The sequence below is a fragment of the Panthera onca genome, chromosome B4 (genome assembly GCF_046562875.1).
Source record: "Panthera onca isolate mPanOnc1 chromosome B4, mPanOnc1 haplotype 2, whole genome shotgun sequence".
Lineage (NCBI taxonomy): Eukaryota > Metazoa > Chordata > Mammalia > Carnivora > Felidae > Panthera > Panthera onca.
Genome location: NC_138345.1, coordinates 120,472,295 through 120,496,188, shown reverse-complemented (window position 1 = coordinate 120,496,188; position 23,894 = coordinate 120,472,295). Strand labels below are relative to the sequence as shown.

Sequence of the window (23,894 nt, the reverse complement as noted above, 5' to 3'; positions counted from 1 at the left end):
TTGGAAAACCCATCACAACAAAATAATGTGTTTTCATTTTTAACACCATGATCCAGAGCTTCATAGGGTTTTTTCTGAATATTAGAAGAGCAAGTTACAGGAACCCTACATGCTTTGACTTATCAAAATGTGGACTTTCTGCATATGACATTGACCTTAAATGATGGAGCAAACACAACTTTGTATTGCAATCTGTACTACTACCTTAGGGATTGTCATGAGTTTTTTAAATAGTTGTTTGATGGGGCGCCTGGGTGGCGCAGTCGGTTGAGCGTCCGACTTCAGCCAGGTCACGATCTCGCGGTCCGTGAGTTCGAGCCCCGCGTCAGGCTCTGGGCTGATGGCTCGGAGCCTGGAGCCTGTTTCCGATTCTGTGTCTCCCTCTCTCTCTGCCCCTCCCCCGTTCATGCTCTGTCTCTCTCTGTCCCAAAAATAAATAAAAAACGTTGAAAAAAAAATTTTAAATAGTTGTTTGACTTTATTAACAGAAGAAAAAATAAAACACTGGCTACCATAAATTTCTCATTTTTTTTTTTTTACTTAGAAAACAGCACGAGTTTCACAATAAATTCTGGCTTATGGATGAAAATTATATAGCATGCTTTTTCTTCAACAGAAGAGTCCCAAAAAAGGTTGCAAGATGATAGCTAATGTTTATTGAGCACTTTCTACATGCCAGGAACTGTTCTATGGGACTTACATGCATTCACCCATGAAATACATTTAAAAGTATATAATAACATAAATTATATACGATGATATATTGGATATTATTTACTAGAGAGTCAGGCAATTCCTTTTTACTCTCAAAATTATTCTTTTTTAAAAATACACTACAACTCTGCTAGTACAATAAGGGACCAGAAATGTATATAAAAGAAATTACAAAAAACACTTTATAATAATAAGTTACAAGTAAAGCTAATTTTTTCTTTAATATTATATTTTTCTTCCAAAAGTAGAAATGAAAATTTCAAACCAATAAACAGGAAAATAATTTTATTTTCAAACAATCCTTTATGCGCCAATTTAAATTTTTTTTAATGCCATTAAATTTTGAGATTTATCCAGAGAGTATCCATGCTATTGCCTTATGTGATCAAAGATGAATTTTTCAGCACTGTTGGTCTAGTTGTCACAGGTGTTTTCTGTCATGCTCTCATTTCATTTCCCTATATAATTACTGCCATATTATTATGGTTTTCCTCAGTAACATTCCAAATACACTCATTAGGAATACTTCAATCATAGTTGTGCGTAGTTTGATCAAACTTCCAAATATGACCAGCAGAAATGTCTAAAGACATACATTTTTTAAAACAGAAGACTCTTTCAAGAGAATTTTACCTAATAAAACACGTGAACCAATTTCTTAAATTACTAAATATCTTAAAGATGTATAAGTAATTTGGGACATTATTTACTTAACTAAATTCTTGATATTTTGAAGGGTTGAAATTCAGCCAAACCCTTCTTTACTTCTTCTCAACCATTCGGGACACCAGATTCTTAGAAATTTAGCCATCTTACTCAGCTTTTTCCCTTTTCATTGTTCCTTTTCTTTCTTTCCTTTTTATTTTCTTTTTGTGTTCTTTTCTTTTCTTTTTTATGTTCTAACCTCTCTCTGAACCCAGGATCTTTGAATCCAGCCCCTGCTACAATGACAATGCTTTCTGCCATAACAAACCAGATGTTGATATTCTGGGCATCATCTGGGCAGATGTTTCCCATTCTCCATGCCTGCCAAAATAGGGAATTATCCACAAGACCACCCTCTCCATTTTCAGTTTTCATTATTAAAAAAAATGTGCCTTCTCTATACTGAGGTGAAAACTTCTTCCCCAAGACTGCCACCTATTTTGGACCCTGTGAATCTCAGCCCTGGCCCTCGGACAAATCAATATTGTGTTGCTTTAGCTTTCTTAGTTGTAAAATGAAGATAATAAATGTATGTCATAGAGGTGTGGAAATGAAATGAGAATGTTTATAAAGCTCCTGGCACGATGCAGGGTCCCCATGAGCAATAGCCTTTATTAGGAATAGGAAACCCTCTTCTGCGTGGCTGCCCTCAGAAATGTGATGACAGCTCTTGTTTTCTCTGCTCCAGGCCAAATATGCTCAATTCCTTCGATTTTTCTTTGCATAGCATGGTATTGTCTCCCTTATTCTTCTAGTCATTCCTTTCTGAATAAGTTCAGAGCTTTGAGAACTGAACTTTGAGAACTCTTCTTTGAGAAGAGTCTACTGACAATCCAAAAATATTATATTTTTATACCCATTTTGTCAACTGAGAGCAAGCTCCATACCCATAAGTGTCATTGCAAGATATTTTTCTTTTCTCTTCTCTATTGCTGGTCAGGTTTCCTTTCCTCCCCCTCCTATCTCCAGTGTCCCCATATTGACTCTCCGGCAAGCCAGGCTATGGGGAAGGTAATAGGTATGGATACTTTCTGGTTCTAAGGTGAGGAGAAGATGGAAGTGCCCTTCAGACACTAGGCTGTGTCTGAGAAGTTTCCCTCTTCATTCTGGTAGGATGTCAGCTCTTCCTCATCGAGGGTCACTCCTCTCTGTCCTCTCCATTTCTCCTTCTGGACTTCGCAATTCTGGGTGGTGGCACCATAAGACATCTTCTTTTTGGGACTTGCAAAACTCTCATGGTTGAGTTCTGTCTCCTCAGCTAACTCATCTTGGTCAATGATTCCACACTTCTCCTCAGAGAGATTCTCAGGGTCAGCCCATTCCTGTTTCTCCCCAGAAGCAAAGACCCCATAGAAGATCACGCCACTGTAGTGCACCAGGGCAGCTATGAGGAACACATTCTGCCATTCCTCACGAGTCTAAACAAGGAAATACAGTACCAATTAATGTGTTTTAACCAAAAATAGAATTTTTTTTAAATTTATTTTGAGAGAGAATGATATCAGGGGAGGGGCAGAGAGAGAGGGAGAGAGAATCCCAAGCGGGCTGGTGCACTGTCAGCACACTACCCGATGCTGGACTTGATCTCACAAACTATAAGATCATGACCTGAGCCGAAATCAAGAGTCAGGCACTTAACCAACTGAGACACCTAGGCACCCCTTAACCAAAAATAGAGATTAACAGTAGGTTCTAGAGGCTTTCACTGGGACAAAAACTCCTGCCCACCCCAAAGGCAATGCTGTGCATCTAGGAAAGACGTAAGTCAGAAGCATGCCCAGGAGCCAAACAGAATTTGAGTGTTTAGAAAATGAATGTTAAGGGAACGTCTGGCTGGCTCAGTTGGCCAAGCAAGTGACTTTTGATCTTGGGGCCATGAATTTGAGCCCCATGTGTGGTGTAGAGTTTACTTAAAAAAAATTTTTTTTAATGAGTTAACACTACAATGAATATAGAAATTACAGACTACAGTACATGTGCTTTTTTTAATTTATAAAAATACTTTTTAATATAAATAATATGCAAAAATCCATGCAGCACCATTTCACAGGTCTTTTAAATACACAATGTGGTTTCCCTTCACATGGTAGTTTAAATTAAACTTGCTTTAGAAACCACCATTTTAAATATCAGACATCTCCTTCTTGCTTGCTGTTGGATACATAACAATATTTGAACCATGAAAATGCTGACTCTTAGCTGTCAATAACTTACTTATAATCATATTTTCTGTGTAAATACAGTAAATCAAAAAATAATGGGAATTTGTGTGTAAAGTTAGAAGAAGTTGGGGCACCTCTGTGGCTCAGTCTGTTAAGCATCTGACTCTTGCTTTTGGCTCAGGTCATGATCTCACAGTTTGTGAGTTCAAGCCCCACAATAGGCTTTGCACTGACAGTGTAGAACCTGCCTAGGAATCTCCTTCTTTCCCTCTCTCTCTGTCCCTCCCCCGTGCTCCCCCGCCTGCATGCGCACTCTCTCTCTCTCTCTCTCTCTCTCTCAAAATAAGTAAAATAAACTTTAAAAAATACATAGTTAGGTGAAGTTAATATCTGAGATTTATTAGTCATGTTATCCATCCCATGATCTCATGAACAGTGAGGAAGAACCTAGATCTTCTGCCTCTTAAAATCCCCAAATCCACCTTCATTTTCTATCAAAAAATAAGAAAAGTTAACCTACACTTTCTCCTCCAAGAAGCTGGAAGATTTTCTGAAATCATATTAGTAATAGACAATCCAACTAAGAAAATAGTTGAGTAAAAACTCCATAGAATCAAAAAATACTTATTTGTGGAAGGCAGCATCCTAAAACCTTTTCAACGACAGAGATTAAGAAACCATTTGGCCCGTGATTGAACTCTGGATAGATCTGGGTTCCTCCTCTATACCCACCCTCGTCTGAACACACAAAGGCTCAGTAATGACTGAGTGCCACACCCTTGTAGTTCTTATGTAGGGCCATTAATGTATTGTTCATTTGCTTCATAATAAGGAAGTCTAACAGCACTAATATCTTTACGCTGGAACATGCTAAGTAATAGATGGAAACAGGCTATAAAGTTTAATTGCTTAGAATTATAAAGCAATCTTGGGTAAATTATTTATCCTGAGTTATTGCCTCAGTTTCTTCTTTGTGTCTCTAAATAGTCCTTATGATGATCGCTTCCCTCCCCCACGCCCCCCAACACATGTCCCTTTTACTTCTCTGTTGAGAAAATGTGGAAACAAACATCAATCAGCCCTATTGCCATCAATAAATAATAATTTTTTTAAAAAAATAAGAAGGAAGAAAAAAAGAACTTCAAATGACTCAGCCAAGGTCAAGGACATACACATTTACAGTCTGGGGCAGGGCCTTGAGGTCTCAAATCTGTATAGTACTTCAGTCCTATGATACAGCAACCCACAGCCCCAAAAGAGAACATTACCTTGTGCTTGGTCATTGCACCGACAATGAGGGGACAGACCATTCCAGAGAGAGTTCCCACTCCATTTGAGATCCCCATGAGAATGCTGGCATAGCGCGGGGCAATGTCCAGGTGGTTGACGTTAAAACCTACAGTGAAGCCAAAACCTCAAAATCAGAGTCAAGAACATTTTGGGAACTACACAGCTTTTCCCAACTCTCATCAATCTATTTGGTTTCCTCTGTGATATGGCCAATGGATACCTCTACCGAGAGGGCTGGGTTGAGGATTGTCAGGCTGTGTCTGCACAACACAGAAAGATGTGCTGTGACTGATTAGCAATGGCTCCCATGGGTTCTCCGTGGGGAGAATTAGGACACCTGTGCTTGTAAGTTTGGAACTCCAAAGTAACCGTGTTTGGGGCAATACTGAAAAATTGAACGGATCACACTTAGAGGAAACAATCACACTGTTTACAGTTTGATTAGAACCAGATGGGACCTCATAATACCCTCCTTCCCAGTCCTCAACTCACTCCCAAAAGGCCACCCAAGGTAAGCCTGTCTTAGATGTTGCATGGCACAGTGGAAAAGGTACTTTTTTGATAACAAACAGTTGCACAAACATTGGCGGAATCCTCTGTAACTTACAAGAGACTTTCACATAATACTTGACCTGGAGTCTGTAAATCTGGATCCGAGTTATTACTTCTACCACTTAAGTAATTTTTAGGCCTTTGTTTTCTCCTCTCTAATATGGGGATAAAATGACTATTTAATGCACAAAGATGCGGTGAGATGAGCCTCAGGAAATGCATATGCAAAAGCCCTTGGCAAGCAGCTAAGCTCTGCTAACCAGTGACCACTACACCTGGGACTCCGCCCACTGCTGCCACTGGGCTAAGTGTCTCCCTCTTTTGAGGTCTTGTATCAAAAGATAATGCTGCTAGGAGGGGTAAAATAATAAGTTTCCAACACCTCACTATTTACCTGTTTATCAATAGAGAAGAATGAGTGGAATGAAGGGGGAGGAGTGAAGACAGGGGAAGGGGCTCGGTTCTGAGAGAGGAAGCCACCAGCCCTGGGAACCAACTCTATCAGTAGTGCCCAGGCGTGCATTGTAGAGTTGAACAGACCTGCCTCCGGCAGCTCAATTGAGATGCAAACCTGGACAAAGGATTTAAACTTTCTGAACCTCTGCTTCTTCATCGATAAGCAGGAATAATCATTCTTATAAAATTGTTGTAAGAATTCAGTTAAATAACATATGTTAAATACATGGTACATACAAGTAAAAACCAACATGTATGTTTCTTATGGGTGGTTACCCATCTGTATCATTTACCACCATCTTCCCTGAACTGGCAAAGTGCTTGGTACATAGTACACACTTGATAAATAATTATTTAGTTACCCATTTGAGCCATTGAAATTACAGCAGGGGATTGTAGGTTTTGTTTATTCATGTTTTTGTTTTCCTTTGCCTTGCTTTTTAATTCTCTATTCTGTGCAAAGAACCTGAAAATAGGATTTAAAAAAAAATTTTTTTTTTCCTGATCTGGCACATTAGTTGTTTTTCCCTACCTCCATTCAGGGAGAATTTTGAGAAAAACTTTTTTGCAATAAATATACCTTCCTTTCAGATCCAAGTGGCAGACCATCAGAATATAAAACAGCTGCAAGATTAATTAATCTTACTGTTGATTTGCAAGCGATAAACACTTTATTAGAAAAGAACCCAGAGATAAGAAGCAATTAATATGATCGTTGAGTATTATATTCTGATACAAAGCCTAGGCATCTGTGCTCAGCTAAAGATAATGTGAGAAAAGCCACTTAGATTTCTAGTTGCACAATCCTGGTGTTTAGAAGAAAAAATTCATTGAGAAACTGAGCTATTGATAGATTATTTTGTAGTGGATTAAAAAAAATACACACAAGCTGAGAGAGTCTGTCTTCTCTACATAGGACATTTTTTAAAGTATCACCCTTCCTAATCTCACCTGTCTCAGCTCTCTTGTTGATAATCAATTCCCTCATGGTACCTCTCTTCCTGGCATCCCAAACCCCTTATAAAGTTGGCAGATAGTAGGTCCTGAGGAATCACCATCCACCCAGGGCCATAGTCCTTCCCACAGTGTCACTGTTCGGTCAGATAAACCTTCCCCCCACCCCACCCCCATCCTAGCTACTCAATTTATGTGGGCAAGTTAAGTCACCTTTCTAAGCCCCAGTGTCTTCGCTCTGGTAAAATGGATATAGCAAAATCCTTCTCATAGACTTGTCAGGAGGATTAAAGGAGATATGTCAAAAAGTTGCTAGGATTGAGTAAGTGCTAAAAAAAGAATGGCAGAACTGTTTTTTAGTATTTTGGGTTTCTCTCCTTCTGATCATGGCATAATTGGCAATCCAGGAACAATGTGAAATATTTCATTACTGCTGAGGACAGGATATGAATCCCTTTCGCATCATAGAGCTATCAGGGGAAGTTGTTCCTCAACATCTACTGGAAATAAGTCATGATTGCCCTATCTTTGCTGCTCAAAGTATTGACCAAAGATCAGCAGCAGCAGCATCACTGAGGAGCTTGTTAGAAATGCTAAATCTCAGGCCCCAACCTGAACCTGCTGAATCAGAATCTGCATTCTGTAAGATGCTAGGGTGATTTGTGTGGGCATGAAAGTTTGAGAAGCCCTTGGCTAAAGTGTATAATAACTGAACAACACGATTCACAATACTGAATACTTATTAATTTTGTTGTGCATCTGGCACTGCTAGGGGTTTCAAACACTTTATTTCCACTAGAATGTAAACTTTATGAGGACACCATCTGATTTTTTCCACTGCAATATCCCTTGTGCTGAAAACAGCACCTGCTCATAGGAAGTATGAGCAAATGCATGAATTATCTGAAGTTCATTGCAATCTCCCAACAACCCTGTGAGGTTGTCATTATACCTCTCCAATTTCTGAGTGAGGAAACCAGGGCTTGAGAATTTAAATGAATTAGCCAACTTTTCCTTTTATAAGTAGCAAGTAGTAAAGAGAAACCTCAAAATCAGGTCTATGCAAGGGCACCTGGGTGGCTCAGTCAGTTAAGTGTCTGACTTCTGCTCAGGTCATGATCTTGTGGTTGTAGGTTTGAGTCCCACATTGGGATCTGTGCTGACAGCTCAGAGCCTGGAGCCTGCTTCAGATTCTGTGTTTCTCCTTCTTTCTACCCCTCCCCCCACTCACAGTCTGCCTCTCTGTCTCAAAAATAAATAAACGTTAAAAAAAATTATTTTTTAAATCAGGTCTATGTACCACCAAACCCAAGTTCTTGGTTGCAAGCTACTTTTAAAATAGAGGGTTTCACCCCTAATTTTACTGTTTAACAGCTCTATTAATTTGAAAAGATCACATCTTTATTTTAGGGTAGTTTAGAAAACTAGAGGTTCCATATTTCCCTGTCTTGGGACATTCGTCCTCTGATCTTTCAGGCAGCCTGGAATGGTAAAAAGAGCACGAACATGGAGACAGCCAGAAATGCACCTTACTTGTTCCTTTGCCACCAATTGTATGCCAGTAGAAAAATACCTACTTTTTCTGAGTTTTAGGTACCTCATCAGTAAAATAGTGGTATTATCCACTTCCTTCACAGTGCTGTGAGATACACATGATATTTGTAAACTGTTCTGTAAGTGATCACTGTCAGTGTTACCGTATGTTTTAAGGGTAAAAAAACAACTAAATTTTACTTTTTCACCCAGTTTTGCATAGGGAGCTTCTGACGCCTGTAAGACAGGGCATGATAGCACCCTGACCTGTCACACAGTTGGTCTCTGCTCCTGTAAAACAAAGAGACTGATGCCACCTAGGGTAGTGTGAGAATTACACAGAGGGCTTTGAACAGTCCCAGGCACAGAGTTGTGCTTGGTCAAAGTTAGCTCTCACTGTCATCATTATTATTCTTACTATGTACTCTCGCCTGTTGGGAAAGTCACTTCCCCTCTGCATTTCCTTCTTTAGAAAATGAAAGCCATGGAGAAGACAAAAGCTTCTAAAGACGCTTTCCACTCTAAAAAAACTTCTGACTTTATGGGACTATGTCAAATGACTACATCATGTGACTTTTGAGCTAATATTAGCCATCTCTAGTTAGAGGGAGGATAGAAAATCAAGAGCCTCTGTGAGGAAGAGTGACCTGGTCCTGAAGTATCGAGTGGCACTTAACCCAGGACACATGCTTGTGCCTCTGCCCACAGCTCAGGGGCGTTGCCTGCACTTTATGTCTTCTTCAAAGCAGGGAGGTAGGGGCAATTCCAGCTTGCCTAGGCTCCTAAGCCTAGTCCTCAATGATCTTACAAAGTCATTCCCACATGATGAAATTCTCTAGCCAGTAGCCTGCTCCTTGGCAATGGCCTGGCTACTAAAGGAAAGTAATACAATATTTTTTTCCTTCCTTCCTCCCAAGACTTGCTGAATCTGTAGAAAAGATTTGGAAAACCAAAGGACACCTCACCTGAAATAGCAAAGCCACTAAATCCTACAGCAAGCACCAGAAAGGAGATGGCTACCCCTTTGGTATGGGAAAAGCCAACCACCAGGAGTAAGGTTGCCTCCATGCCAAAACCTGCAAATGCAAACAGCAGGAAAAAAAATATTGTTTTCATGTCAGTCAGCTCAGTTCACAAATTTATCAAATAAGAATCTATTCATATTTCCATGGACCTAATTTTTTAGTATGTACATTCTGGCACATTGCTTACAATATTACCTGGGTGCTTCATCACTACATGACTACGCTAATATTACCCCAGTGTTCTGTGAGCCTTCCAACATGTGTCCTGGTGCACGTTGAATACTGAGAAGTTCCAGCACGTTCCAATGATGCCCCTGGGATGGGGGATGTTTACTATCAGTTGCTTCATGGGTAGTTGCCCCTGCCATTTCTAAATACTAAAACTCTCTTATATACTGTCAGTGATCCCCTCTTTGGTTATGTAAGTTATGGCCTCTCACAGAAAAATACAATGACAACACTCTAATATATATCACCAGAAATGACCAGAACGCTGTAGAGAATATCAGAAACAAAAAGCAGATCTTCATCTCTTGTAAAGCATAAGGCAAAAATTTTCCCTTTCAGAAGTTCACCAAGCTCTCAAGCCTCTTTATAAAAGCCATGAGACATTTGCACAGAAATAAAGCAGAACAAAAGTACTTTCTGTTCCTTTCATTCTAAATAACTGAATCCAGTACAATAAAAAAGGATGAAGAAGTTATGAAGATGTTCCTTCTCACAAAACACACACCACACACATACTCACACACACATGTACACACACTCGAGTTCAGCCAACAGCAGACAGAAAGAAGATGTAAGTGCCATTTCCAGGTATATGAAGTGCCCTGGGGTACATGAAGACAATGATGCTTCATTCTGGAGACTGTCTGCTGATTCCAGACATCTCCACCCGACTGTCCTGTAGTCACCTCAAAGACCATAACAGATAGAATTAATCTATCAACCTATGTTTATAACCCAGACTTTAGATTCAGACAAGCCTGGGTTCCGGTTCTACCACAAAACCACTAATTATGTGACCCTGGACAAGTCCCTTCACCCCTTAGATGCCTCATTCTCAAAAATGGGGTTAATGATACAACCTTGTAGGATGCTGGAAGAGTAAATAAAATTGGGTATGTAAGGTATCAAGTGCAGTCCCTGTCACATGAGCACAGCTCAAGTCAACCAAAAGTGGGATGCCTGGCTGGCTTAGTCAGTGGAGCATGTGACTCTTGATCTTGGGTTTTGAGTCATACCCCACATTGGGTGTAGAGATTACTTAAAAAAAAAAAAAAGACTTAAAAAAAAAGTCAACCAAAAGTCAAATGTTCAAATCACAGAATCATCTTGGACACTTCTCACTCTTCCTCAGCTTTCACATACAAATCTGTAGGTGTCAAATGTGACCTCTTTTTATCCTCCTCCGCTGTCTTGGTCCTGGGTCCCACTACTTCTCACCTGGACAAATTCAATAGCTCCTTTATTGGTCTCCCCACCTCTTCCTCTGACCCGTTCTCCACATCACTAGCTCTCTAAACTACACATTGACTCCATTGCCCTTTTGCTTAAAACTTTTGTCAAGGGTCACACGTTATCAGTATAGCACTTATAATAAACCCTCCTGCTGGTCCAGGTTCATCTGCCAGCCCTCACCGCCCTGCCCCTGCCCCCTATAAAGCTTTCTGTTGTAGTCGCATAAATCTATGAGCATTTCCTACTCACAACACTGTTTCATCCCCCTGACATATTTTTATAGGCTCTTCCTTTGCCTGCAATACTCTTCTCCAGCCACTTATTTCTCTTTTTCTGGAGCAACCTTACCATCCTTTAAAGGCCATTTCAAATATTACTTCTAGGAAGCGTCTCTGACAACACTGCCCTTCCCCACACTGGTGAAGCTGACATCTCCTTTTTATTCCTCATATTACAGAAACTTTCAACATTGCTTTGTAATTTTTCGTTTATGTTTCTGGCTCTGCCACAAACTGTGACGTTATCCAGAAAGATACCAAGTATGTAGCACAGAGCCTGGCTAGCATGTAGCGGGCACTCAATAAATAATGGTTAATGAATTAATGTAAAGGGAAGAAAATGAGACCCGGAATCAAGACAGTTAGATTGAAATACAAGCTAAAATACCTTTTGTAGAACTTGGTGAATTCCTTACCTTCTGAGTTTGTTTTCTCAAAACTATCATAGAAACAGAGCAAGCATCAGTAATTGTTTTAGATGGCCATTCAAAGAGAATCAGATGAAATGGGGAACAGTGGTGCTTTTCAACTGGTGGCTTTATACCACTACTACTTGTTAATTTTGTTTCAAGATTTTAAATTATACATAGGGAAAAATTGCTAGTATTTTATATACTAACTAAAAGTGCTTTTGAAGTGGCCCATTTTAAATAACAAGGCATCTTGCTGAAACTTTTTTTTAAATTTTATTTATCTGTTTTGAGAGAGAGAGAGAGAGAGGAAGAGAGAGAATGTGCATAAGCCCACAGGGGAGGGGAAGAGAGAGAGGGGGGGAGAGAGAATTCCAAGCAGGCTCCACACTGGCAACGCTGAGCCTGACACAGGGTTCGAGCTCACAAAACATGAGATCGTGACCTGAGCAGAAATCAAGAGTCTGATGCATAACCGACTGAGCCACCCAGGTGCCTTTGGCTGAAACTTCTTTTATCTTAGTACTCTAGACAAAGGTTGTAAGGAAAAATTAATTCCCCCAAAGAATTAGAATGGAGACATTTTGTGAAAAATAAAACTTACAAATGACACACTGGTTCATCTATAAGGGGGAAAAAATGATCTTTGCCAAATAGTTAGTAGATTTCCAAAGGACGGGGTGGGGGGGTGGGAAAACATTTAAGAGCTTAAATAGTTTCTGTCTATAGTGAAAAATGCTAGAGATAGGACGACTATGTTCCAGGAGCTTAAGGATAAAATTTGAACGTCAGAGGTGATCAAAAGACCTTGAAAGTGAACCTATTCAGAGCTGACCAGAAAAATAGAACTAGGATTTAAAGGTCTGAGAAAAATGTTCACTTCATATTAAAACAATCTAAAGTTCACACAGGCAACCGATGGAGCCAGACTAGAATTTTTTACCTCAGTCACACTTAACAAGTACCATAGAGGGAAGTACAAGGATTTGACATCTGTTTTCGAGGATCTTGGAAATGTGCCCTGACTGAGAATGAACTAGAACAGACCTTCATGTCTTAGGTGATCTGTGTGTTTTAAATGATTCTAGCAGCAAACATCCCTTGCCTATGGAAAGAAAAGAAAGTGACAGACTCTAGCAAATGTGCGATCCTTCTCAGATGAGAAATGTCCTCTATATTTCTTCTTAGAGAGTATGAAACCAACTAAAATTACCTATAAGATCATGCAAGTGCTTCATTATGTCCAAATCCATCTGGCTTGTTCAATGATGGCACAAAACTCTCTCCTCATGTATTTATTTCTAGTCTAGCATCTTCGTATATAAGCAAAATAAGACAACGATTTTTTAAAACATTCTATGTAGAACTCACTGGTCCTGCTATTTCAAAATATAAAATGACATGACAAGATATGCAAAGAGGTTTTGAGGGTTTTGTTTTGTTCTTTAAGATGGGAGAGAGGCTAGGGAGGTTCTATGTTTGTGTTCTAGTTTTGGTGGGGTGGGGGGAAGAGATCTGCTTTCAACAGTCACTTTGTTAACACTTTAAAATCTTTGAGAATTCTCACCACCCCTCCTCCCAATGCCAACACTATCGATTGTGGAGGATCAATGGGTGAAGTGATTGGGGCAAAATTAAACACAAACAAGACATTCCTATAAAGTATGTTCAGAGTCTCCAAGACATCTGGCTTTAGAAAAGTTTGTACAAGTGGAATTGAAATCCAGAATTTTCTTTCAAATTCCAGGTTAAGAGGTTGCATATTTTTGGCCATGGGAAATACACTTGAATAGTAAATACTTATTGAATGCCTCCTTAGAAAAACTTCGATTTTGTTAGTGTGTTAAACACAGGAGAGGAAAAATGTGTTATCTACCAAAAACCTTCTATAGGTTGGATCCATGCTAGGTGCATTTGTACATTGTCTCATTTAACATTTGTAATAATCATTGAAAGAAAATATGATTATTCAGATTTTAAAGAAGAAAGTTGGGCTCAGGGAATTTAAAAATCCACCCAATTTTCTCCACCTCCATTGACACCACTTTAGTTCAAGTTACCATCTTCTCTTGAAAGAGTAACCAAAATAGCCTCCTAACTGCTCTCCCTTCTTTTACTTTTGTGTTCTACATTCTATTCAGATTTGAAAATATAAGTCAAATCATGTCACTTTCCCTGTTTTAAACCCTCTACTTGCTTCCCAGGGCATTTCAAATAAAACGCAAGCTCTGCACGTGTCTACAAAGCCTCCCAAGATCTGGCCCTCATCAAGCATTCTGGTCCCATCTCCTGTCACTCTCCACCTCACTCCTTAGGCTCCAGCCATTTTGAATTTCTTTCCCTCTGCTCTCTAACATGCCACATTAATGCCTGCCTCAGGGCCATTGCACATGCTATTACTGCTGCCTAAAATGCTTTCCTGCAAGAGGTATAATAAGGTACCAATCAAGTGTATGCATGGGCAGGAGCAGTCACTGGAGGCTGATGTAGACTTCACAAGAAGGAGGATGAACTCATGTGGAAGGATGTGTGGATAGGACTAGGGTGAGAAGTGAAGGTGAGCATAACTCACAGTCAAGAGCAAGGGAGTAAGCAAAGTCAGAGGTGGAAAAGGATATCCAGGGCCTACTGTGGAGGGCTATTCAGCTGGAGTACAATGTGGTAATCAGAGGAGTGGCTCCTGTATGAGTTTCTGATTGCTGCTGTAACAAATTATCACAAATTTACTGGCTTAAAACCATACAAACTTATTACTGTATAGTGCTGGAGGTCAGAAGACTGAAATGGGTCCTGGAGACCTAAAATCAGGATGTTAACAGAACTGTGTTCCTTCTGGAGGCTTTAGGAGAAACTCCATTCTTGCTTTTCCCAGCCTCTAGAGCCCACCTGCACTCCTTGGCTTGTGGCTGCATCACTCTGATATTTGCCTCTACCATCATATCTCCTTCTCTGACTCTGTCCCTCCTGCCTCCTCTTATAAGGAACTCTGTGATTGCATTGGGTCCACCCAGATAATCCAAGATCATCTCCCCATCTCAAGGTCCTTAACTTGATCATATCTGCAAAGTTCATTTTATTATATAGGGAAACATAAGCACAAATTTTGGGAATTAGAACATGGACATCTTTGGGGGACCATTATACTGTCTACCTCAGCTACCTTGAATGCAGTGCCTCAGAGCTTCACCTCTCACCTTCCAGAGAGCAGATCCACACCTGCCAACCTTCAGTCTCCTGTAGAGAAGTTCACATCAATGGCAGGGCCAAATATCTCTGCCTGGGACCAGCAGTCAAACTGCTGGGAGAACTGATGCCAATAGGCTATTCCCAAGCTCCCTGGTCAGACTTTATACCTGAAATGCTGTTGGATCAGATTATGTCTGCTCTTGTGTAGCCTTCATATAATCTTCACTTTTAAGTGGTCCTGACCCATCTAATCTAGAGTGACCGTCCACCCCTCCCCTCCTTTCCAACTTAATATTGCAGCTGTGACCTTTCACCCATAGATGGCACTGTTCTCCACCTCCTGCTTGCCGATCCTGACCCCAATGCCCTGGAGGAGTAGCTTCACTGACTGCGACAATGAGCTCAGACAGAGATCTTGCACAGGATCTGCCATGAGCAAGTCACTTTATTTTACCCCAGTTTCTTCACTGTAAACCACAGTGAGGACATAGCTTAGTGTCTGACACAGAAAGCATCCAATAAATGCTAATTTAAACACAAAAACAAAAAAAAAGGTTTAAAAAAAGTGGAAGGTTTAAAAAAGATGAGCAGTTATAAACATTGTAGGGGTTCATGATTACCTTTACCTCCCTCTTTAGGAAAATCACCCAGCTTCTAATTTGTCTTTGCAAAATCAAAACATAAAGCAGAAACTAAATAAAACAGAAAAGAGTTTGTGTGTGTGTGTGTGTGTGTGTGTGTGTGTGCATGTGCACATGCATATGTTAAGAAAGAAGACTATTCAGAGGAAATATTTTTCTTGTATTTCTTACCAAAACCTGTATATACAGAAAGGGATAAACTGTATATACAGAATAATTCTGTATATACAGAATAAACTACAAAAGCAAAGGATTATGTGTATGGGAGAATATATGGGAAGGATAAACAATAAAGATATGTCACAGGAAATCAGTTTGCTTTGGCTTAAGAGTAAATGAAAGAAGCATTTCTACAGTTGGAGGTGAGTACTGATCTATCAACTAAGTTGTCCTATTTCAGGCTGCACAAGCTGGATGACCAGTTAGCAGGGGTATGATGGACACTCAAGTATCTGCTGGGGGATGGATTTAGGGGCCTTTAAGGTCCTTTCTAATGATTATACAGAACCCCCAAAATATGCTGTGCAGTTCATCTCATTCTGTAAAGGCTACTTAAGCCACCTATGAAATCCACAGTACCTCCACAGTTCATGATTTTTCTGACAGCAGTTGTGGTCAAAATTTTTCTGCTTCTTAAATAATCAGCCAATTGTCCTCCAATCGGCACAATGATGGTCATAACCATGTGTGGGACTGCTGACAAGAGACCCACCTGGAGAGAAATAAAAAACAATGAGCTATTTTTAGCTGCTTCAGACAGATGCACTTCCCCAATTCCTTACCCACTCCCCACCAAGTTTAATCATCTAATTATATGAGACCCAGATAGGCCTGAATTTTATAATAAATAATGAATGAGTGAATGATCTTAAGTATAGACCTGTCTCTCCCACCAGACTGGAAGCTCCTTGAGGACAGACCTGACTTGTATTCATCACAGAGGCCCCAGCACCTGCCAAAGGGCCCAGCACATAGTAAACACTTGGCACAAAGTGAGCATTCATGGATGGCTTCATGGATGGCAACCACTATACATATATATATATATATATACATATATATATATATATATATATATGGCTCCTCCATGGTCACCCCGGACAGTACCTGGGCTATGAAAACATCTACCTCTACTAGGCCGCTGTTCTTTTCCTGTAGGAAGGTGGTTAATTCTTTCATGATGATGGTTATGTTTCACCATCTACACCTTTCCTCCCTGAAATGCAGACAATCTAATCACAGTGGCTGGAGACATTGAAGGAGGTTTTTTCTAAACCATACAAGCCAATGGTTGTTATTGCTATAACTACCATTATGGAGAGTAGGGTGGTCTGCAAAACAAGCTTTAAGTCTCTTACTGCTACTCACCAAGTACATTATAAGGGGAAAAAAACCTTCTTGCCTTCAAATCTTTTTATTCTTACCTAATATGCAGTTCATGAGTTTAGCTTCAAAAAAACCTTTGAGATAGAATAGAACATAAATCTTTAAAAGCAGCTTAAAACATCTTTGATCCTTACAAAGAAGAAATTAAATAGCTATGTATACTGTGCCCAGAACGTACAATTTGTCTGATCTCTAGGGTATTAGGTGTCACAGAACTGTTATGAATTTTGATCAGCAATTTAATTATTTTATCATGCAAAGATTTTCTCAGTAGAAGCAAGAAATTTAAGGTTAAAGAACATTAGAAGCATCTATGTGTTTACCTTACTTATTGCAAATCCAAAGACCTCTTCAAAATAAGCAGGCTGACTTATTAACAGCAAATAAAAGGTCCAGCTTCTGCAAAAATTTGCCACAATGATTGCATAAACTGGCAACGATGTGAAAAATTTTTTCCATGGTGTGTTAAATTTCTAGAGAGTAAAAATACCAGATTTTTAGTGACTATATTGACATATTTTTTTTCTTGAGAGGACAACACAATCACTAAGAGAAGTAGAAAAGAGGCAAGTCTTCATCTGTCCATCTCTACTTACACTGAGACTAACCACGTTGGCTCCTTCTCCTATACTTGTCTCTATGTAGGTCCTCTCCTCACTGGATATTGTTGGGTGAGCAGCGGGACATTCATAGGCCTGCAGCAGCCAAAATGTGTACCAAATAATCCCAAACATACCTGCAGTAAAAAACAAAAGGCTTAATGATATGGTTTCCTGGCCTTTTGTCTCTAAATTTTCCAAATCTCAAAATATTGCCATATAGCATGACGTTCATCTAGAAAGAAGTATTTCTTTGCTTTTCCTGTTGTTGTTGTTGTTAGCTTGTATTTAAAGAAAGGTAATATTATTCCCATTAAGAAAGTAACTTTAATACAAGCATTAAATGAATCATAAACAGACAAGTATTCCACTTACATGATAAACTTGTTTTAATAATCTCTATTTTCATATAGTAAATTCTTTTTTTAATGTTTATTTATTTTGACAGAGAGAGAGAGAGAGACAGAGCAAGCACGGGAGAGGCAGAGAGAGAGAAAGAGATTGCCAGGCAGGCTCCATGCTGTCAGCACAGAGCCTGATGCAGGGCTCAGTCTCACTAATGGAAAGCTCATGCATGACCTGAGCTGAGATCAAAAGTCAGGCACTTAACCAACTGAGCTACACAGGCACTCCATTCATACAGTAAATTCTTAGCCAATCCCAATATACGATAAAATTCCATGTCTATGAGTCAACCATGGGAACTCATAAAGTCAAATTACTCACCATAAATATAAAAGACAGAGGCCCATCCAATGTACTGTACCAACACCCCAGCCAGAGGCATGGCAATCACTGCCCCCGCATAGGAACCTAGAACAAGGAAACATGGATGGAAACTTAGCAACAGTCACTCATGCCGCCTCAGGTCATCTCGAGTTCCTGCTGAGATGATGAATCGAATGGAGCGAGAGTCACAATGCGCTTGTGCAGAAGGACAAACTCCCAGGGTGCCTTACCACAGGGCTTCCAGCAGAGAAAGATCACCAGGTGCCCTTTAACTACATCCAGGTACCATGGAGGAATGAGACAAAGATTGCTTGGGCACAGGAATTTGGAATTACATGAAAAAATAGAAAAAAGCGGTGAGAAAACTCTCAGAGAAATTTGAAAAATTCAACCAGGTACAATATTTTTTTTTAATGTTTATTTTATTTTTGAAAGAGAGAAAGAGAGTGTGACCAGGGGAGGGGCAGAGAGAGAGAGGGGGACAGAGGATCCGAAGCTGGCTCCACACTGACAGCTGGGAACCCAAGTCCGACATGGGGCTCGAACCCATGAATCATGAGATAACGACCTGAGCCTGAAGTCAGACACTCAACCAACAGAGCCACCTAGACCCCTGGGAGAGCCACCCAGCCACCCAGCCACCGGGTACAATATTATGTACTGAAGACAGCAAGCAAAGGCACAAATAGATCTGCCTTTCAGAGTTCACAGTTCAGAAGAATTATCACCTAGGTCTTTAAATGAGGGACTTCAAACTATTAAGAAATCAGGGTTTTTAGAGTCTTGATTTTTTTTTTTAATCAGGAAACAGTTCTATTCCAGGATGGCAGTGTGAACAGGATGGCTCCTCTCTCCACCTACCTCCGGAATGGGCATATGTTTAAGTTTATTTCTTTGTAAATACTTAACCTTGTAAATACCTATATGTGGATGTTTATCTTGTCTAGACAAGATAACAAAAGCTAGAGGTCTGGTGTCCACTATGCCCTACAGCTCCGTGATATCTGCTGTAGAAACATGAGCCTTGAAAACTCTTAATCAATATTAACTGAATCAAAGAAACAAAAAAAATTACTACCTGAAATTCCCTCTGGGCTGTGAATGAAAAAATTCTTGCTCTGAAAAAGTGAGTAGCAACAAGATATTCTATATCTCAGACCTCAGTGCTAAGGAAGACCTTCAGGAAATGGGAGTTCAGGGATCTTCCCAGAGAAAGAGATTAAATTCCATCTTTCCAAGCTGGGACTGACTGGCCAGGAAAGGCCCAACCTGGAATCTCAAATCTGAGCATCATGACACCTGAGGGAGCCTCTTAATCTGTGGGAATCATTTTCCTCAGATAGAAGATGGGAATGAAATCTCCATCTCACACAGTCATTTTGAGAATCAAACTATGTCTGTGAAGATGTTTTGTAAGCTGTAATTAGAGCTGCACAAACGCCAACTATTATGTTACTGTAATGTACAGAATGACAATGCATTTTTTTCAACCTCATACTTCCTCAAACCAGGAAGACAAGCATTCCAAGGCAATTGTTTAGAAAGAGCTGCAGGTCTAACTCTGCTGTGGGTGTGGAGAAGGTGGTCTTTCCTGGGCCAAATTTCCTGGAAGTGAGGGGTAGGGAAATGCTAGGGATAGGGAAGGTCAGGGAATAACCACCACCAGCTAAGATGCATTGGATGCTTTGTGTGTGCCCTCTACTAGGTTGAAGATTCTAGACCCAAGATTGTATTTAACCCTTTTTTCAACCTCTTGGCATTGGTACCAATATCATCCCCATTTATGGGAGAAACCAAGGCTGGGTGAGGGGAGGTAAATTGTCTGAGGTCACACAGGTGTGAGTGATAGGAATCCAGAGTCTTTATCCTTAACTATTTAATAATTCAGTCCTGCCTCCTCCACTTAAATATGCCCATTATTTCCTCATATTAGGAAGCATTCTTTCATGGAGGACATTTTACACTTGAAACTGTCCTTCCCTGTCTAGTAGAGAAACTCTCCCTCATCCTTCTGGACATGGCTGAGCGTCATCTCCTGTCATGCCCACAGCCTCTGAGCATATCCCCATGGGGTGTACCACCAAAACTGCCCTAGGGGAGCTGACTGTACCTTGATCCTTCTGTGGGCTGGCTCCCCAGTTCTGTCCTCACTAGCTGGGAGAACTTACTTGACTCGATATTTCCTAAAGTCCCTGTCAACTCCAATATTTTTTGTGTAAGAACCGATTAACCCCAAATCTGGGTTTCCTTCTAATGACATTTCTCTTTGGCTGTTCTTTCAAACCAAGGCTACACCTTAGCCAGGAAAAGTAATAAAGCCTATGTCTTTGATCAGGTAACTTTCCTTGAGAGTCAAACCATTTCTCAAATCAGCCCTTTGAGGGTTATAAAGACACTAAGAATGGAGAGTGGCAGCTAGTCATTCTTGCTTTGCAGGCAAATCAAAATGAAAAACCTTACAAATAAACCATCCAAAGAAAATAAAGTCAAGGATCTGACAGTTCACAAGGTCAAAATCTTATATTCTTCTAGAGCTAGCACAAGGTCAGTAGTGGAAGGGGAGATGATCCTGAACTACAAGTGAGAGGAGAAAAATGGTTTCTAAGGACAAGAGAGGCTAAAGATACAAAGACATCTCGACCTTGCATGTAGTTCCAAACTAGGCATAAAATAGGTACATTGGTGAATATTCACACCAAAGTCCCAAAGATTCTATATTATTATTATTATTATTATTATTATTTAAGGAGGTAAAGAGAAAGAGCAAGGGAGAAATAAAAGATTCACAGAAATTAAGAGGAAACTTTATTTCTCTCTTTAGCTAAGGAATACAAGTTAGTTTCTCTTAGGAAAGGCACACTAGCTTGAAAAACTAGACAGAACTAAATTCTGATCCTAATTTTGCTGAGTCCCCATTGTAACTTTCATGGCCTAAAGCACTTTTGTCTTCCTGGGCCTCTTCCCACATAAAAAAAAAAAAAAACATATATATATATATATATATATATATATATATATATATATATGAAAATATATTTTACAACTGTGTTGATGGTGTCAGCATGCACTGTCCTTGTTCAATTATTGAAGGTAGACCCTTCAAACACCGATTATTTCAGAAATTCATAGAGGGCCAGTCCCCAAAACATGACCTGGAGTGAGACAACCTTATCAAGGTGAAGTTTGGTGACCCAGGAATTAAAGTCACATCACTACTTAAGGACCACTAACATACTTTCAGGTAAGATGGATGGCCTCCATTTTCATCTGGAATGAAATGGCAAAAATTAATTAAAAGACCTCTGTGACAATGTGTACATAGTAATGCAGTGAGGAATGTTCTGAATTAAGAACCAGGTGGTACAGGGGTGCCTGGGTAACTCAGTCGGTTAAACGTCCAACTCCTGATTTCAGCTCCAGCCCCACATTGGGCTCTCTGCTGTCAGTGCAGTCTGCTTCAGAGCCTCTGCCTCAATCTCTCTCTGACCCTCCCCCCATCAAAACTAAATAAATGAATGTTAAAAAAAAAAGAAGAAGAATCAGGTAGTCTAGCTCCCCTTCCATACCCCGTGTAAACTTGGATCTTAATTTCTGTTCAATGAAACTAAACTATAAACTTTAATTTCAGTTTCTCCATCTGTAAAAAGAAGAGGAGCAAAAGGTTTGATGATTCTCTCTCTTCTGCTTTTGATCTTGGCAAATATCATTTGTTGGCTAATTCGACAACCACATCCTTCTTTTTACCTTTCTCTACTAAAGGTGCTGGAAAAGCTAGCTTTTCCTAGCTGCCTCTGTAGATGATAAAGCATTGATGCAATTAGGGCCAATGGCGTCACTTTGGGGCTTCTATTATGTGAAAAAAATAGACTGTACCTAGTAGGATCTTTACTTGAAGTCAAAGCATTCCTAAGTAAAACTTGCTATTCTAATACACTTACCACAAAAAGAGGTTGTGGCCAGTCGGCTTCTCTCCAAAGGTGGTGCCCACTTACTCCACATCCCGTGGCAGGCTGGGTAAGTCACACCCTGGCAAAACAGTTGAAAAAAGACTATTTTATTTGACCCCAGTTTCTGTTTGTTTAAAATATAGATCCTGCTTCTTTAAGACAGGCTACAACATAAAAGCCCAATTCATAAATACCAAGTAGCCTGTGTCAGCTATTTTAACTCACAGCACAGATGCTGAAATTTGAATATCAGTTCAAATGTAAGAATGGTGGGGAATGGGGAAGAGGTCTTTATATTTCATATTATTATAGAATATCAGTATAGAAAAGGACTTCTGCAATCAGTTGATCCATCCCCTTATTTCAAGATACAGAACCTGAGGTTAAGAAGCATTCAGTGACTACACTCTAGTCTTCATGGCTGTTAATAGCATATTCTTTCCACCCATCATTATTTTCTAAAATGCAATATATGTCCCTCTAGTGGGACTAGAGTTAAATTTGAGTTGCTACAACAACCTACATTTTTTTTAAGTTTATTTATTTATTTTGAGAGAGAGAGAGAGAGAGAGCACAAGCAAGGGAAGGGCAGAGAGAGAGGGCGAGAGAATCCCGATCCACATTGTCAGTGCGGAGCCCCAGTGCAGGGCTCAAACCCACTAACTGTGGGATCATGACCTAAGCCGAAATCAAGAGCCAGATGCTTAACCAATGGAGCCACCCAGACGCCCCACAACCTACTTTTTTTATCATAATTGGTGCATGTATATTCTAACAGGTTTTAGAAAAAAATGTAACTGGCACATCAAACCCATGATTTCAAAGATATTGTTGCTTATGATGAGGTTCTTTTGGGGTGTGGGGTTTTTTTTAATGAATTGATCTAGGGAAACACTGTAGGTAAATAATAGTACAAATTGTATATGGATATGACAAAAGTGACAAAGGCTAGAGGTGAATGACTGAGCTTGGGAAACACTGCTCTACATCAGGGCTTGAGAAACTATGACCTGATTTAGCACACCATCCGTTTTTGTACTACTCATGAGGAAGGACTGGTTTTCACATTTTTTTTCTCAACTCACATTTTTATTTTCTTATTTTTTATTTTTTCATTAATTTTTTTTTAGAGGTGCCTGGGTGGCTCATTTGATCAAGCATCTGACTCATGACTTCAGCTCAGGTGATGATCTCATGGTTCATGGGTTTGAGCCTCCCCACCCACCCTCTGTTGGGCTCTGCACTGAGAGTGCACAGCCTGCTTGGGATTCTCTCCCTCCCTCTCTCTCTGCCCCTTGCCCCCCACGCTCTCTCTCTTCCTCTCTCTTACAAATAAATAAACATTTAAAAAATTTCTTTTAAAATAAACTTTCTTTTTAATTCCAGGATCGGTAACATACAGTATTATGTTAGTTTCGTTTGTACAATATAGTGATTCAACAGTTCTATACATTACTCAGCATTCATGGTTTTCAAGCGAGTAAAAACAAATTGAAAGGAGAATAATATTTCATGACATGTAAAAATCATATGAAATTCAAATTTCAGTGTCCAAAAAGTTTTATTAAAGCTTGACCATGCCCATTTGCTTACATATTGTCTCTGGCTGCTTTTGTTCTACAATGGCAGAGTTGAGTAGTTGCCCCACGGAACATATGGCAAAGTCCAAAATATTTACCTTCTGGCTCTCTACCATGCTACCTCTTTCTCTGAGTGAAATCTCTGTGTAACACTACACCCTGGAAATTTACATATTTACATATTTACAAATTTACATATTTATTAATAAATCCATTTAAATTGCTTTAGCGGAAAGGGACCCTGCGATGTGAACTAAAGGATTTGGGCTGCGGTCCTATCATTTAT

The 23,894-nt window shown here is 39.8% G+C and overlaps 1 protein-coding gene across 2 annotated transcripts in view; it reads right to left on the bottom strand.

Annotated features, from left to right (window-relative positions):
• Nucleotides 1-577: 577 nt before the first annotated feature.
• Nucleotides 578-23,894, bottom strand: part of SLC17A8 (solute carrier family 17 member 8) — a 51,127-nt gene continuing 27,810 nt past the window's right edge. For both annotated transcript variants that reach the window (XM_078449558.2, XM_078449557.2), the window contains exons 5-12: nucleotides 22,020-22,107; nucleotides 18,079-18,165; nucleotides 17,350-17,489; nucleotides 17,077-17,226; nucleotides 15,947-16,079; nucleotides 9,332-9,442; nucleotides 4,850-4,977; nucleotides 578-2,837 (exon numbers count right to left, since the gene is read on the bottom strand). In XM_078449558.2, the coding sequence (XP_078305684.1) occupies nucleotides 2,493-2,837; nucleotides 4,850-4,977; nucleotides 9,332-9,442; nucleotides 15,947-16,079; nucleotides 17,077-17,226; nucleotides 17,350-17,489; nucleotides 18,079-18,165; nucleotides 22,020-22,107 (1,182 nt within the window). In that variant the 3' untranslated portion in view covers nucleotides 578-2,492. The remainder of the gene's footprint in view (nucleotides 2,838-4,849; nucleotides 4,978-9,331; nucleotides 9,443-15,946; nucleotides 16,080-17,076; nucleotides 17,227-17,349; nucleotides 17,490-18,078; nucleotides 18,166-22,019; nucleotides 22,108-23,894) is intronic.